Source organism: Cydia fagiglandana, chromosome 16 (genome assembly GCF_963556715.1).
Source record: "Cydia fagiglandana chromosome 16, ilCydFagi1.1, whole genome shotgun sequence".
NCBI lineage: Eukaryota > Metazoa > Arthropoda > Insecta > Lepidoptera > Tortricidae > Cydia > Cydia fagiglandana.
In genome coordinates, this window is record NC_085947.1 from 10,845,097 (window position 1) to 10,862,135 (window position 17,039).

Below are 17,039 nucleotides of genomic sequence, written 5' to 3' on the forward strand. Positions count from 1 at the left end.
CGTTTTGTTGGAAAATAAGTTTTCTGTACCTAGTACGTAGTAGGAGTGATTTATTCTGTGGTGCAGTGCCCATATGAGGTTAGCCCAGTAGAGCAGCGTCACCCACCTGTCTCTTGAGCCGGGGCACGGGCTTGACGGCCGTCAGCCGCCAGCCGATAACGGGCAGCCGCAGCAGGTGCGCCAACGTGCCGTCGCGGGACTGCTCGCGTAGACCTGCCACCAGCACCTTATGCCGGCTCCATAGCTTCTCGCCGCAGCCCACCTGGAATGACAAAAATAAATTAAGGTTATGGAAGCATACAAAGTTTGAGACACATTAGTAAAAGGTTTGCTATAGTTTATTTTCCTAGCCTAATTGAGTGTCCCACTGCTCCCCTCCCCACCCTTAATTCCCACGACTCCTGATTTGGTGTTTCCTCCGGCCAGTTGTTCAGAAAGCTGTCCAGGTCATCCCGCGTCCATGTCCATCCACCGGCATCCACTTTGCTATAATAAAAGGTACCTATAAAACGTATGTTTGGATAACAACAAGTTGAGATTGTTGAGAAGTGTTCGGTGTACCCGTGCAGTTGTTTGTGAATCATGATTATTAATTTATTATTAACTTTTATAAGTTGACCGCCATTTTCTCAGCAGCTTGACTGCTGGATGAGTCTTTTTCCCGTTGCAGCGACCTCACCAAAACGTGGCGGGAAATAAAAACCCGACTAAATTACGTAGGCTATTTTTGGAATGTTGTCAACAATATTAGAACGTGTATTTAATTTCGCTAATGCTCTAGTTTCCTAGGATAGCGGTGCCGTCATATAGCGGCCGTCTCCATACAAATACTACGACATCCATATTTAGCCGTATTATTTAGTATGGAGACGGCCGCTATATGACGGCATCGCTATCCTAGGAAACTACAGCATTATGCTCTGGTTTTCTAGGAAAGCGGTGCCGTTATTTAGCGGCCGTCTCCATACAAATGCTACGACATCCATAGTTAGCCGTATTATTTAGTATGGAGACGCTATATGACGGCACCGCTATCCTAGGAAAACTGATCTTTATTGCGTATGTTATGTCCCTCACGGGCGCACGCGTAACTGTACGGACTTAGTGTAAGGCCTGAGTGGGCGTTCGGAGCGGAGCGTTCGGCGGGGCGTGCAGCGTGGCGTCGGGCTCACAAGTGGTTTGAGCAGCTTGCACTAAGGCCGCTCCTATACGTTTGCATTTGTTTAATATGCACGCCGCACGCCGCGCCCCGCTGCACGCTCAACTCGAGCGTCCACTCAGGCCTTACACTTAAGGAGAAACAAGATTGACTCACATTCAAGCTGATGGCAGTGGTGGCGTCGCCGTGCCTGCGCGAGGCGGAGCCGGCGCCGCTCATCAGCACCGACTGCGTCCGCGCCGTTTCCGGCTTGTACGGCTCGATCCAGAACTCGTCCTGCAAATACAAATCAGTTCCCATTTATAATAATTTTAGTAGATCTATGTGAGCAATTGAGTAGGGTATTAAGCTCCCGCAGTGAAATCAGACCACCAGATCAGATGACGATTAATCTTTGGTGTGGAGTAATGGAGAGAAGTATGAGCTATAAAGTTACTACGCAGAGTATGGCCGGTGGTTAAAATTTCACCGTGTATATTAACCTCTCGTGTGCGGTGATTATTTTTTTCTAATATTTTCATCGTTCCGGCATACGACGGCTTAATACACTAAATACTGCTTAATAAATAAGTAGGTACGTAGTCAATAAACTAAAAAACAACGTTTTACTTGATGAAATCTAATTTTAATGATACTTAATAAATAATAAGTAATCTTAGGTCTTCCTTTAGTTGCGTGTAACCAGCGAAAGTGTCGACATGGGCGTTTATAAGAGCCATTTAACAGCGATTAATCAGACCGCTTAGTCACATAATCATCATGACATAACGACGATCATGTGATTCATGCTATGACAAAAAAGGTGATAAACAAGTTAATTAATAACTTGAAAAAACAAAGAAGTTCACGCATCGTCAACAAATCTAAAATACGTGCATGGGCATGTGAGCTCTATACCGGTAGGGGTACTCGCACTTTTGTGGTAACTCTGTATTATGCGTAACGGCTAGGCCACGACATTACGTGACTGGCGACGGCGGCAGCGACAACCATATGTAGGAACGAAAGGTCCGGTCGCTGTGTCTCGCTCCAACCTATGGTTATCGCTGTTGCCGTCGCATGTCGCTCAATGTCGTAACCGAGCCGTAAGGCTTGCAGTACTTGTCTGTTAGTTGCCATTGAAAGGCCCTTACGGGTCCGCAGGGCACACTTTGTGATTAACGGATCTAGGTTGCTGTGTCTCACTAATTATGATATGAACTAACTACATCTTGCCCACTCTAGAGACCATGCAGCAGTCTGGGCAAGATGTTTTCGAAGGCGCAGCCAAACAAAATCACCTGCTCTTAAAATGACAACGCGCTTACGCGTTCACGCGTAAAACAATATACGGTCATTAGATTATCTGATTTAAATGTCATTTTCCTACATTCCGTTAATTCAACGTTGCGTTGATCGCATAAAACAACTGCGCTCTTAAATCAATAGACGGGTCCACACATCACGAGCCGCCTCGCGAGGAAAATGCCGCGCGAGGCACTTTGGCCTGTATAGACGTGCCTCGAGCGAGGCGTCTGTTTCGCGCGGATATTGAGGATGATGAAGCAATGATCTTACCCAGTCTAGGGCCATGAAGCTGGCGAGTTCCATGAGCGCGCGTATCCGCTGCCGAGGCGAGATGTTCTGGAAGGCGCCGTCCACCAGCACCGCGAGCACTAGGCGGTTTTCGGAGCCCACGCAAGACCCGTATCTGGAGTGGGGTTTTTCTTCCGATTTCTTCACCTTAGAAACAAAAACATTGACATTAAGTAAATGTAAATAAAATACGGAACATGCGTCGATAAGAAAAATATCGAGCTTTCTGCAACCAATTTGCGTGTTTGTTATAAAAACCCTAATAAGCACCAGGTTTATGTATAATATATGTCCTATTATTTTGGAAAACGTATGAATAAAAACGCAAATAATTCACATCGCACGCACCGATTACTTGCTTGGCAATGAAAACGCAATCTTTTTATCATTCGCAAAGGTGTTGTTATAGTCACAATTATCTGTGGTGCCACGAGCACTATCTATAATAAATTTGCTGGCAAATGTTTCCACAAAATGATATTACAACTAAGCAGGAACTATCAAACTATCGTCATTATTTCAATTAAGTTCCCAGAACGCTAAAACATTCATTGGCATGAATTGAAAGTTACGAGTTCGCTTTGCATGCAATTGCGTCCGCGTAGCCATCAATGAAGTGCATCTAAACTGTAATAAACCGCTCATCCGCCTCACAAATAAGAGTCAGAAGTCATACAAAAGCGGTCTGGCTTCATTTGACTGACCCACTTTCTTTGTTTGACCAATACACACTAGTCTCAGTCCACTAATCGGGGAAGGATGCTGGGCTCTTTTATACTTTTCCAATTAAATTCTTTGTATGGGCACACAATAGTGAGTAAAAGAATTGGGTTGATAGGTTTTAGTAAATAACGATGATAGTCTTTAATGTCGATTTTCTTTTTTCTATTGTGTGGTTGTGTGGATATTGATGTTCCTATTCTACACGATCTAAAATAAACACGTACGGGTAGGAATACTCTGGAAACGCTCCCAGAAATACTGAACAGCTAACTTAATTTGAAACGCTCTCAAGCAAAAGGCCAATCTAATGCGACTTACGTAGTTCTCCTACTGCACAGTTTTTTAAATTAAAATATATACTATAAATAACCGATTGTTCTAAAACTTTAACACCGGCAAGGATAGCAGCTGAACAACCCGTAATCTCCATGGTCAATTCGTAGGTCCGTGCCCTTGGGCCCTGGGCCAATTGTGCGCGGTTATGAACGCCCTAGTTTTATCGCAGGCCCGTCGGTGTTCTTAAAAGTGCACTGTGGTGACGATGAAGGTGTGCGGGCCGCTGATCCGCCCGTCTGGAGTCTGTCGGTGTCCTGGGCCTACCTCGATAGTGAACGAGTCCGTAGCGCTGAGCCCGCGGGTCCGACCGTGCGCGGTAACGGTGAAGGTGTGTGGGCCGAGGTCCTGCGGTTGCGGTACGCCGCTGATCAGCCCGTGTCTCGAGTCCACGGCCAGCCAGCTTGGCGTGCGGCGGCCATCTTCGCTGTGAACCTGGCGAAAAAGCGCCAAGTCAGTTAGGACTATAAAGTTCATTAAAATCCATAAAAACTTAAATTAGATATCATCGATAATTTATCTTAGGCTTCTTCTTGAGGCTTCATCTAATTCTACGGTTATTACGGTTCATCGTCCTCATCATATCAGCTAGAGGACGTCCACTGCTGGACATAGGCCTCCCCCAGAGTGCCACAATGACCGGTCTTGCGCCACCCGCATCCAGCGGACTCGTGCCGACCTTTACCAGGTCGTCAGTCTACCTCGTGGGGGGTCTACCCACGCTGCGCCTTCCGGTACGTGGTCGCCACTCGAGAACCTTTCCGCCCCAATGGCCATTGATTATACAGGTTCTATGTACGGTTGGTAAAATTCAAATAAAAAATATCAGTAAAGTATGTCACTGTTTGGTAAAAGCAAAATCGCTGTAAAAGTAGTTGTAAGTGTTGAGAACAGTAACTGCCAAAAGCTAATGCCTATTCGACGTTATTAACACAAAGGTAATTAACGTTAACGGGGCATTTCCAGTTTTTGTATGATTAGCTTTGTGTAACAAACATATGGGACTGTGTAATTAATGTGGGGTTATGGGCTGATGTTAGGTACACATTATGTCACATACGACATTCATATATTTGCCCATGTGATTATTATTTTATGGTGTTGTTTTCCATTGTACGTCTGTACAAGTATCAATGACTGATAGAAAATGCCTTAAGGCGTAAAGCATTTGTACTTTATTTGTATTTGTACATTTGTATTTGTCAATATTTTTCTTATCAACCAATTTCCTATTAATATCAATTAACTAACAATTTATCAATCAACTGTTTCCTTGACAGTCTTTTGTAACACGAGTTATGTATAAATAGGAACATACATAACTACTACTAACCACTTTTATGCAGTTTTTATGTCTGCATCGATCATAGTGATAGGCAATTGTTCCGGATGTCGTAAGCGACTCGCGGCCGGAAGAGCGATGGACCGGAAAATTGAACTTTTAATAATACTTACCTATATACATGGTAAATACTTAATGAGTTCGTTTACCTCGTAGCTATCTCGTAGCGGCTAACCACAATTAATTATTTATGCAAGTGATTTATTGAACAGTTGGACAGCACATTCATAAATCTGTGACTCACTGTTTAGTGGAAGAAGACTCAACTCATTAAGAAATTAAGTATTTATTTGTTTAATAACAAATTGTAATTATTTCATTGAAGTCGGAGATTATCGGAGAAATGTGTAAAACATAGGCAAACAGGAAATATTTTGCTTACTTTGTTTCCAATCGTAAAGTTATTGGGAAAGGTGCCTAAACTTCATAAAATAGGCGAGCCCATCAATTCCTACGGACTACTTACATGCCAGAAATTTGTTAAAAGTAAGAACGTAGAAATTCAAACTCAATTTCTTCGTTGACTCGATCTACTTTATATAAAATCTCCCAGCATTCGAAGGAGCATAATTCTTTGCCAAAGTGCTACATTTGAATTTAGAATTGAATTGAACAAATTCTATTGAACGAATGGAATTGAAGTCTTACCTTATACGCTAGCACGTCGCCGGTGAATGCCTGTTTGGGTATTTCCATTCGGAACAAGTGTCCCACGTAGGCCGATGTGTCAGGAACACCCCACAACCTTTTTAGGCCATTTTTCGCTATTTCTGAATGGTTTGCTGTTAGTTCAACCTGAAAGGAAGGAAAATAAATTACTCGTAAGTTACTTAATTGAAGGGAGAATAATCCTTTGTCTTCTTGTGCCGAGGGGAAAAGTTTTAAGACATTGTTTTACTTCTTCAGGTAAGTGGTGTTTTTCTGTGAGAGGCGTAACTAACTGCACTATTTCAGTTAGATTTACTGCGACGTTTACAAATTTTGTTTTTCAATCTTAGCTCAGACAGAGTTCGATGCTAAATGGATCGAAGCATAGACACATTCGACACGCAGCAGCAAGGGTATATGTTGATCTTGACTTACAACTACTTTGTGAGACCATGCATCCGTGAAACAGATTAGTTAGAGAATACGTGTGCGTTTATGTTACTGACAGAGACAAATGTACAGAAGAGACACTTGATTCACTCCCGTGAATTATTTAACTTGATTTGTATTAAATTTCTGTCTTCACAGGTAAGTATATGTTTTCTGTAGTTGTGAGAAGGACAACTAATAAATAGGTAACACCGTTGGCAACAGATCACATAAATACGTTCATAAGACCTTACGCGTTCCGTGAACCATGTTTGGTACCGGAATATTTAGAATACAGATAAATACAATTAGCTATATAAAAAGAATATAGAAATAGCTTCTGGGCAGAATATCAGCTCAGTAGCGTTAACAGTAAAAATATACTAGTATGACAGTCAATGGAGTACGTATACACTGTACAAGTATTTCAGTACAAAGCCCCCAAATAGCAGTGGTCCTCCAAATACGCAAAGTTCGAGGCGGACCATTTCCCTTGCTAATTAGGACCTGCCAGTGTTAGTTGTAGAGACATTTGACTATCTACCAGTTTAACTCGCAGACATAATATATGCTGTTGTTTAGTTTACACACAGTCTGGGTATTAACAGTTGGATAAGTTGCACTACACTATTCTGACTGGAAATAGAAGTACTTCTTCAGTACTTTTGGCCAAACCAGACCACCATCACCGCTAGCAGTTCCCTAAAATCTCTAAATCATTGCCGAAAATTATTTGCAAATGCAATTTCATTAAAAAATGCACTTTTTGAAACGCAACATTTTTTAGGCAGCAGCAATTATATACTTCGTTAGTCTAATACAAAACATAAAAGGTTTTTTTTTTGTAATTTAACAGAGAACGATGCAAAAAATTCATTGCCAAAGTGAAGTTGGTTGGTAAGTGAAATTCAGGCAATAAAACTTCGGCGAAAAGGCAAAACGCTCTAGTCAAGCTATATGACCAGTCAGTTCAACGGAGAACATGCCATGACCATACACTTCATTGTGGATTTCATTTCCTTTTATATCATTTAAAGCAGCGGTCGGCAACCTTTTAGCAGCCAAGGGCTACATAGTAGTTATCGAAGTTGACGCGGTCCGCACTTTGTTAATATTTATGACTTTATCAGACATTGTCGCTTGTCAAACATACAAAATAGCCAGGGAGAATCGCGGGCCGCAAGTGACAGGTTCACGGGCGACCGCTGATTTATCCTCTAGCCGCCCATACGTCAAACCTTGCCAAGCAGAATGAAATTTTATTTTGTCAACACAAAGTTCAAATTAGAATGGAACAGGAGAGCTTTTTATAGGTCTCTGGGCGGCTAGAGGTTGAAGTATGTTAATGTTTACCTGGAACTCCTCGCTGTTGTCGAAGGCGAAGTCCTCGTCGTGACGAGTCAGGGCCAGCGGACAGAGCAGCAGCAGAGCGCACGCGACGAACCGCGCGCCCCCCATCTCCCGTGCTCCACTCATAAACACATGCTGCGGACAAACAATATACAGCTCAGTATACGTTAGACTAAGATCGTTGACCAAAATATGGTTAGCTAAAGAATATCTGGGTATAGGCCAAACTAATGTTATTACAGTAACAGTCGAAGTTATTACAGAATCATCGCTCGAAAAGATGGCACCATACCTTTGGCCTATCCTCGAGAAGATGGCGATACTTTTTGACATTTAACAATTTAACACATATCAGGGAAAAAATAAGGATCAAAGTCAAATAGCGTTCTAAAAGTGTTAATTATTTGTGTCGAAACATGGCAGTGAATGTACTGAATACATAATTTACTTTGACAATATTCCTCTAGTCTAAATTCTCTTTGGTCGAAGGCATGTCTTCGGCTCACACTTTGCATGTTCACTATTGGAATCGCGTCGAACATATCAGTTGGCCAAATTGGAGGTTCCTTTTTATTCAAATGTTGTTATATAAGGCGCCTGAATGGCTCAAAATAAGCAAGCTAGAGCCTTGTCACCGATGTAAACCAGCATAATCGAGAACAGTTCAGAAATCAACAATTTGTAAGTCTGTTTAGTTAGAAACAAGTTTATTTTCAGTGCATAACTGGGACTGTCTTCTCTAGCGGCCTAAACATAGAAGTCCAATTCAGTAGGTGAATGCAAAGTTCGACAATTATACTAGAATGAGTCACAGGAGGATTGTTTCTAAACTTGGCACGAATAGAACCCATGGCAATTAAGCGAACTGGCGAGTAAAAATAACTTGAGATTTTTAAAATAAAATGTTTTATTGTAACTAAATAATAAACACATCAAATAAAAAGAACGATTCTTTCCGTCTATACATAAGAGTCAATAAGCCCGGCCAATTACCAGGTAAAGTTCGATAGTAATGTTCTATAGGTATGATAATAGTATGTAACAATTTAATGAAAAGACGTAAGTGTAAACTGGAAATATGGTTTAATAATCGATATACTCGTATGTATCACAAAACGAACCAGCAATATACGAGTGATCGTGGTGGTTGTTGTTTACGGAAAACAAGTAGGATTAGGATTGTGCACTGAGGCCATATATAAAGAAATGACGATTTGCCGAATTCACAAATAGAAAAAGCACTTTTTTTTTTGTTGCAAGAGACAAACAACTGTAAACTCAGAACAGACAAGTTTCTTACTCAAGTGTCACCCTTTCCCGAATTCGTGCAAACTTGACAAATGACTACACACAGAGCCTATAAAACGGGTGAGACGGCGGACGGAAACGGGCCGGGTACTGTTACACAGTTAAAGAAGCGTGCTGCCGCATAATGATCGAACGCAAATAGAATGCTGCCGGCGTCTTCGGCCGCGCATAGCGCTGAGCGACTGGTTAGGTATTGGGTATGGTTCCTTGAGACCCAAAGTTCGCACATGGAGCTAATAACTTACATTCATGCAGTTGCCGTGAAACATGTAGGTACCTATGTGTGAAATAGACAAACAAACAGAATTCGCACTTCAAGTAGTTACAGACGTAAAGGTGTAAGAATCTGCTCCAAAATGTAGTAGTAGTAGTAGTAATCACACAAGACAAGTTCAGCGGTAAAATTAGACCACAGACTACAGACTTTGTTAGATTCCAATTGCCTAACTATTAAAGATGTAGTACATAATCTAAAAAAAAAATTACCATCATGTTTTCACGGAACCGCACGAACGTGTCATGCTATTTCAGTCAGTCTTAGTACAATAAGTACTGAGGTTGACTAAAGTAGCATGACAAATAGTAACGTTTCCGAGAAAAGGATGACAGAGGATTATGCACTACGTTTGTATATGTATTCTTTAAAAGGGTTGCACATTTCCCGCCCACGCTTGTGACTAGCTTCCACACCATGCGTTTCTTAGTCTGTCGCAAAGGCACTTCAGGGAATACATTTATACATTCCTTTTAGTACACCGCACTTTTAGACACTTGAAAGGCAATGTTATTTTAAGAAATTACTTCCAGACATCCGAACTTGAACGCATTTATTTCACAGTTTAAGGAAGTAACCTTAATTTGACCTGTCTTATTACGAAAAGACTTTGATGTAGATTTCCTTAAAGTTTGATTTGAGCAAAATAAAGTGATGATTAATGTTCGGGAAGAAAGTTAAAGTAGTTAGTCGCAGAGATTTTCTAATTTTAGATAAATATTTGAAGAAATAAAAAAAAACGAGTACCTATGACAAATAATTCAGTTGACCAGTTTAATGAGGTGGTATTAAAACGGGGTCGGTACTGGAGATCTGCGAAAATTGCTACACAGACATCATCTTCAATTATTTTGAAGAAGTCTGAACCAATTTTGGAATTAATTGTGCCCCTTGACAAGTTGGCGAAAAAGCGAGAAAAGTATTATTAAAAATATAATTTGAGTGCGTACTTATGTAAATTGGATGGTCTTTATACACTAATGAATGTGGAATGTTGTTTTATCTTTTAAGTCACGAAGTAACTTTTTACGGCCGTTATAACAACTTGACGACAAGTGCTAGAGGCCCAGTTTTATATTGTTACCTACCAAATATAGTCAGATTTGTTTCAGTTTTACCGATAGAATTGTAGCTATTTCTATTAATCTCAGAAAATAAACCTAATCATTTTTATATTTTTCATAAAAGTAGTCTCACTCGAAAAGGTAATTACTTATTAACTATTAACTGATTAATTTTTAACTGGTATTTAAGTAAAAATCAAACTGTTACCAGGCAACTGCCTGCAACTGCTAGGAAGGATATTAGAGACAAGCTACAGACTTGTTGAAGACTTGAATGTGTGCGACAGACTTGAATTTAGCTGGTAATTAAAAAAAAAAATCTCCTTATAACTGCATAAATTTAGCCATAAACCTTCACCTAGAAAACCACAACAGTCTCTGGTATTAAACTATAGTGGCTATAGTAAATAATACGCGAATGACATTATCATTCGCAATATGTTTTGAATATCAAATGTTAAATATAAGTAGTAAAAAAGAAAAGGTCTAAAAATAATCCTGTGAAGTTGTCTTGATGTTTGCCTCATTATTTTAATACAAACGTTTTGATTCCGGTACCGAGAATTTGGCCGTTATTGATTATTCTACTCAAAGAGAGGGGGTCCCAAGGGGCGGGGGAAAAGATAGCTAGGTAGTTCCCTTGCAAAATATGGCGCGATACAAAAATATAAATACACGAAATGTAGAAAACATAACAACGGAAATTTGATACGCGTAGGTTGACATTCAAAGTCCGTTTAGGTGAAGCTTAGATGAGTTTTCTTGGCATTAAATTATAAACATCAAAACATTTTACAAGCCTTCCCACCTGTTCATGACATACACGAACGTTTCAAATATCCAAAATACGATTTGATTGTTTTATGATGAATTCCTAAAGTTATAGAGCTAGAATGTAAGCGTAAGCACATATGTGGTATTATCTATGAAAAGGGACCTTATTGTCGATGGCGCTTACGACACTAACATCGATGAGCACAAAACGTAGTAGTAGAAAATTGGAGATTCTGGCCCTTTTTAGTTATTTTGATTTCCAGTTCAGCAATTAAGTTTCTTTGATTACTGAATCATTCAATGTTGCTGTCTATCCAATGCGGAGGTCAATTTATGTTATGTGACACTGATGAACTGATCAGTCATTGGGTTTAATGTCCCTTTGTAGTTTTTTTATAAATAACTCGTATACGGTGACTTGTAGCAAAAAATGTTCTGATACATAAGTAATCTACATCAAATTGTCTACATTAAATATTCTATACACTTTTTCGCTAGGTTCAATATTTAAAAAAATATTTAAGGTGGAAAGTTAATTATGATCAATTGTCAATAGTTTTTATAAATAACTCGTAAACGGTGGCTTGTACAAAAAAATGTTCTGATACATAAGTAATCTACATAAAATTTTCTACATTAAGTATTCTGTACAGTTTTTCGCTAGGATCAATCTTCTTCTTCTTCAACCTAGCGTTTTAGCTAGCGTCCGGTCTTCAGCATCCTCTGGTATGAGATTGTTCTCTTCCATGTCCGTTATCACGACGTCTAGCCAGCGCTTCTTAAGCCTACTACGGCCGCGTGATCTAGGGCCTTGGACAGTGAGGTTAAGGCATCTATTTCCGACGTAATCCACCGGTCTACGGCGTATATGGCCATACCATCGGAGGTGACTTTCCTGCAGCTTATCCACTACGTCACGGATTCCGAGGCTGCCACGGATGTGTTCGTTACGTATGCAATCTAGTCGCGTAACGCCACACATCCATCGCAACATCTTCATCTCCGTGACGTGAAGCTGCTGGACATGCCTTCCGAGGATAGGCCAGGTCTCGCTACCATATAGTTGGTATTTGTAATATGGGCCTTGTTGCCTGAATTAAATATCTAAATAAATAAATAAAGACTGGTCGGATGATGCTCTTGTACACAAGGCCCTTTAGCTTCACTGGTATCCCGGGGTCGAAGAGGACACCGGTTACTTCTCGCCATTTTGCCCAAGCAGCGCTAATTCAGGCTTGGACGTCGTGATCGATTTCACCCGATTGGTGCAGCATGAACCCAAGGTATTTTAATTTATTCGTTTTCACGACAAATTCGTCTCCTACCTTTATGGGGTCAGGGTCCGTGCCGCCACATGCCATGTACTCGGTCTTCGCAACATTTAGTTTCCACAGTCCTGTACACTACCTTTGCCTTTATAAATTGGTGTTATAATGCTCAATCTATATGAGTTGGGCATCTTGCGTCTGATGAGGATGCGATTAAAAAGGTCGGTAAGTATGATCACACCACGAGGACCTATCGCCTTCCACACTTCAATAGGTATGTCGTCAGGGCCCACGGCCCTTTCGGTTTTTCATGTTGCGAAGGCAATTTTGTACCTCGTCTGGTATAATAGGGGCAACAAGTCCAAGATTAGGGGGCAGTTCCGGAGGAGACAGTGGCGGGACTTCCATACAAGCCCAAAAGCCGGGCTTGCCCTAAGGCAACTAATTGCCTTACCGAAATTACGTAGTGATAAGATCAATAAAGATTATTTTGAAAATCGCGCGCCAAACGAACCCGTATTATTAAATTCAAGCCACAGCGGCCTCGAACCGCGGCACGAGCGTGTTGCAAAATTATGCCGCGGCGTGGCGCCTCGTCCGCGCGAACTAAATCAGGCGGAGGATGTTCTAGCTATCCTGCTCGAACTCGCACTCGTTGGCTTGCAACCGTGCTTGCTTTTTCGTCCCGCTCTGGGCACTATCAGCCTACAAACCGTCAAAGAACGATGTAACTATTTGTTGGTATGTATAGCAATTTTATAAGACGATTTATGCTTGGATTTTGTGTGAAGTTAGCTGCATAAGTTCGCACAGCGCGCGTTCGCGTTTACTTCAAGTGTATTATTATTTAGTTGAGCCGAGTCAGTGGTCGAGTCGAAAGTAACGAAAGTTTGTTTAAGTGAATTTGATTAAATAGTGAATGTGAATTTGTTCATCGTTGTGGCGCTTAGTTTAATAAGTGTTAACAATGGATCAAGAAGTGGTTCCTTGTGACGGTTTGAAATGCGTCCACGTTTTAGTCAACCAAAACAAGGTAAAGTCTTTGACCTTTGTCGAAAAACGGGACCTAATTTCCGCGGCAAAACCAACACCCGACTTGTGTATTTCTCAGTCAAGTCAGTCGCGTAAGAGAAATTTCTGTAGGGCCGTCTACAAAACTCATTGGATTGTTGGTTGTTCCCATACAAATAAGATGTATTGCTGGTGTTGCATATTTTTTTCGAACGATATTAACGTTTGGAATACTTCTGGCTATAACGATTTAAATAATTTATCTGGAGCAATAAAGAGGCACATGAATTCCGGTAAACATATGTGTGCAGTGATTTCTTTTAGCAATTTTGGGAAACAAAGGATCGAGGCCTCTTTGTCGCGACAATTATCAGAAGAAATATCAAAACATAACATGCGTGTTGACAACAATCGTAGTGTTTTTCAGAGGTTAGTCGATATTGTGTGCCATTTAGCACAGCAAGAACTTCCTTTTAGAGGACACGATGAGTCAAACACTTCATTAAATAGGGGCAATTTTTTGGAACTTGTATCGTTGCTATCAAAATATGACGGCGTTCTAGAAAAACATGTTCAAAGCGACAAACCAAGCTCGAGCTATTTGTCTAACAAAATACAAAATGACATTATTCATTCCGTAGCAGACGTGCGCTATGATTAGCTCGCCTCGTCACGCTAGCAGATGCATTTGACCCCGAAGAGTGAAGATTGGACAGTTATTACGAAAACATATCTTTCGGCTTGCCCTACTCCAAAACCCTAGGCACGCTACTGGGAGGAGACACATTTGCGTGTTGCGTGTTCAGTAACTCGTTAAAGTAGCTACGCCACCTCTCGAATAACTTTGCAGTTAGATACTTTGCTGATTTGGCTCCTTCTTATAAATAAATAAATATTATAGGACATTCTTACACAGATTGACTAAGTCCCACAGTAAGCTCAAGAAGGCTTGTACAAATACTTAAATACATAGAAAACACCCATGACTCAGTCACTCATGACTTATGAGTAGGTAGTCTATCTGGGTGGAGTGTAACCCACTCGTGTAGGTTATGAGGTGCTCAGGTTTCTCTTGGAAGAAATTATTCAATTACCTTTATTTACCGACATTTCGACACAGGTTTCTCTGGTCATGGTCGCGGCTAACTGATGTCCCATTAAAAAGCAAGTAAATAAGTTAGTTAGTACTGTAAGTTTTAAATATTATATCACTGAAGATAGTCGTCTTTTTTAGATGTGATGTGACCATAACAATTTAGGTTTTTTTTTGTTTTTATTTACGTAGTGGGTGAAATATGCTTCTTTCTCGCGTTCAATGCTTAAGGTAACCAGATTTCTCAGCTGTTTATAATAGTTTTTATGCTTGTCTAAATTAGAATTATGCGCTCTTTTAAATGCTTCATCACGAAGTAACATCATGAATTTGATATTATCAGTTATCCATGGACATATTTCGTCTGCAATACGTTTGCGTCTTAGAGGGCTGTTCTTATCAAATATTGCAAGAAGAAAACGATTAAACATTGAAACCATGTTATTTACATAACTTTCTTCGAGTTTCTTATGCCACGGGGTCCAAACTATATAGGATTCCAGAGTTATTATGTCAATATCTTTTAAGTTTCTAGTCATTAAATACCGCGGGGGAATTTTGATTTTCCTAATACTTATATTTGTTGTAACAAGAGCATGATCGCTTAGAAGTGGGTTGTGATGTATTTCCGGGTCGCTGAACCGATTAGAGGAATCAGTTATAACCAAGTCTAGTAGCGATTGAGACGTATCGGAAACGCGTGTTGGGCTCTATGGCGGTCAGCAAAATGTTATCAACGCGTGTCGATAACTTGGTATGGATTTGAGCACGCGTTGATTCAGTTGAGATATTGTGTGTGTCGTAAAGATAACAAGATGTATAAAACACTTAGGTATGTTTGAATAAATCAGTCTAAGATTACCAGTCAACGGTGTCTTTACTCACTCTACCCAGTTCCTCTAGAGTGTCGACCCCGAGTGGGGTCCCTACGGGGACCAACGTGCACGGTTGCCACTTTCCTTATAGTGGTAACCGCCGAAGGAACACGCACCTACTGAGATGTCTACACGAAGAGCTCCAGTGAAGAAGACTCGGAAGTAAGTGATTGCGACTCTCAATTGCTGGTCGAGAAGGACTGACAAAGTGATCTCGCCTCAATTTGATTTCGCCACCCTTCCATCACGTGACATCACCGACACTGCAAGTAACATGGCGGGAGAACAGCGGTACCTTCCATTATATTCCGGTTTCCGGATACTTGGACCACAGAATATCGTTAAAAGCAAGAAGAGATAATTTTAAAGAGCGTGACATGACCCACCGAGACATCAAGCATCATGCAACGCTCTATGGCAAGAGGATCCTGATTAATCCTGATGTGGCACGCAGCAAACCTAATAGCGACGGACTACTCTACGCAGCGCCCCTACTAGTCGTCGCCCTCTACGCTCGCCTTGTCGGCTGGGAGCATTTTCGCTCGCCACAATGGCTCTGAGCACCCTGGCTGCACTCTTCTAACGTCCGCCCAGACGAAGAAGACATTATGGCACGTCTCCGTTTCATCCGAGAACGACAAGTTTTAGGAAAGTTCGACGGTAAAGACTGTCCCAACGTAAAAGGAGCATATTCAAGGGAATTCACGCCATATTGCAAATAAATTAAAAGAAGTCATGTCATCAGCTAATAATATAATGTGACTGATTGTTTTCAAGCCACGCTCAGAAATGCACGTAGGTAAGCAGAATGCGCGGCACTCGACGCGCGCGGGAATTATCAACACAGTACGGGACGGAATGTGTTTTGTCAGCGTTATTTTCAAGTTCACGGTCGCGAAACCGTGATTGAAGTTATAATGTCGTGGAAGTGAAATTATAATCATAATCTTGTTCAGGACAGCTCCTACGAAGTACCTGGTCGTCAACCCTATCGGTTGACTAAGGGGGGACTGGGGGGAGTACTATGGCGGTCAGCAAAATGTTATCAACGCGTGTCGATAACTTGATATGGATTTGAGCACGTGTTAATTCAGTTGAGATATTGTGTGTGTCGTAAAGATAACAAGATGTATAAAACACTTAGGTATGTTTTAATAAATCAGTCTAAGATTACCAGTCAACGGTGTTTTTACTCACTCTACCCAGTTCCTCTAGAGGCTCCTTACTAATTGTTTCATATTATGTTGGTTAATAAACGACAAAAGTTTACGTGAGCTGACCGATTGGGTTTGCATTAAATCAACAAAGAGAAAAGTAAAGAGAAATGTGAAGTTACAGACTGAAAAGAAGTTTATAGATTCGCTCAGTGCGTCAAATATTTTTTCTGTAAGTGTTAACGAGGGTGGTCTATACACCGTGCCAATAATCGCGCTCCCGGCAACGTAACCTCAAGCCACATCTGCTCTAACGCAGATTCAGGGTGTGCGCACACTCGTACCTTTAAACCTCGTCGCACGTAAAAACCTACACCGCCACCGCTTCTATTGTCGGATCGCGGAACGAGCTTTAATACGTAGCCAGGTAGGCACGGTGCGGTTTTTTCGGCGCCTTTCTTTATCCATCTTTCATTAAGAGCCAGAATGTCCAGTTTGTGCCGCAGAACCAACCCCAGAAGTTCATCTCGACCTGTGTTTAGGGACCTCACATTTAGCAAACCAAACTTCAAACAATTACTCTTTGACATTTCTTTTGTATACATACGGAGTCGGACCGCTATTTTGAAGAACTATCAACCACTCGCTATCTTAAGATT

At 41.1% G+C, this 17,039-nt stretch overlaps 1 protein-coding gene across 4 annotated transcripts in view; it reads right to left on the reverse strand.

Annotated features, from left to right (window-relative positions):
* The window catches only part of LOC134671973 (dystroglycan 1), a 159,281-nt gene that overhangs the window by 17,148 nt on the left and 125,094 nt on the right, over positions 1-17,039 (reverse strand). For all 4 annotated transcript variants that reach the window (XM_063529858.1, XM_063529860.1, XM_063529859.1 and 1 more), the window contains 6 exons: positions 7,563-7,694; positions 5,781-5,927; positions 4,058-4,225; positions 2,717-2,881; positions 1,316-1,435; positions 107-262 (listed from right to left, as the gene is read on the reverse strand). In XM_063529858.1, the coding sequence (XP_063385928.1) occupies positions 107-262; positions 1,316-1,435; positions 2,717-2,881; positions 4,058-4,225; positions 5,781-5,927; positions 7,563-7,685 (879 nt within the window). In that variant the 5' untranslated portion in view covers positions 7,686-7,694. The remainder of the gene's footprint in view (positions 1-106; positions 263-1,315; positions 1,436-2,716; positions 2,882-4,057; positions 4,226-5,780; positions 5,928-7,562; positions 7,695-17,039) is intronic.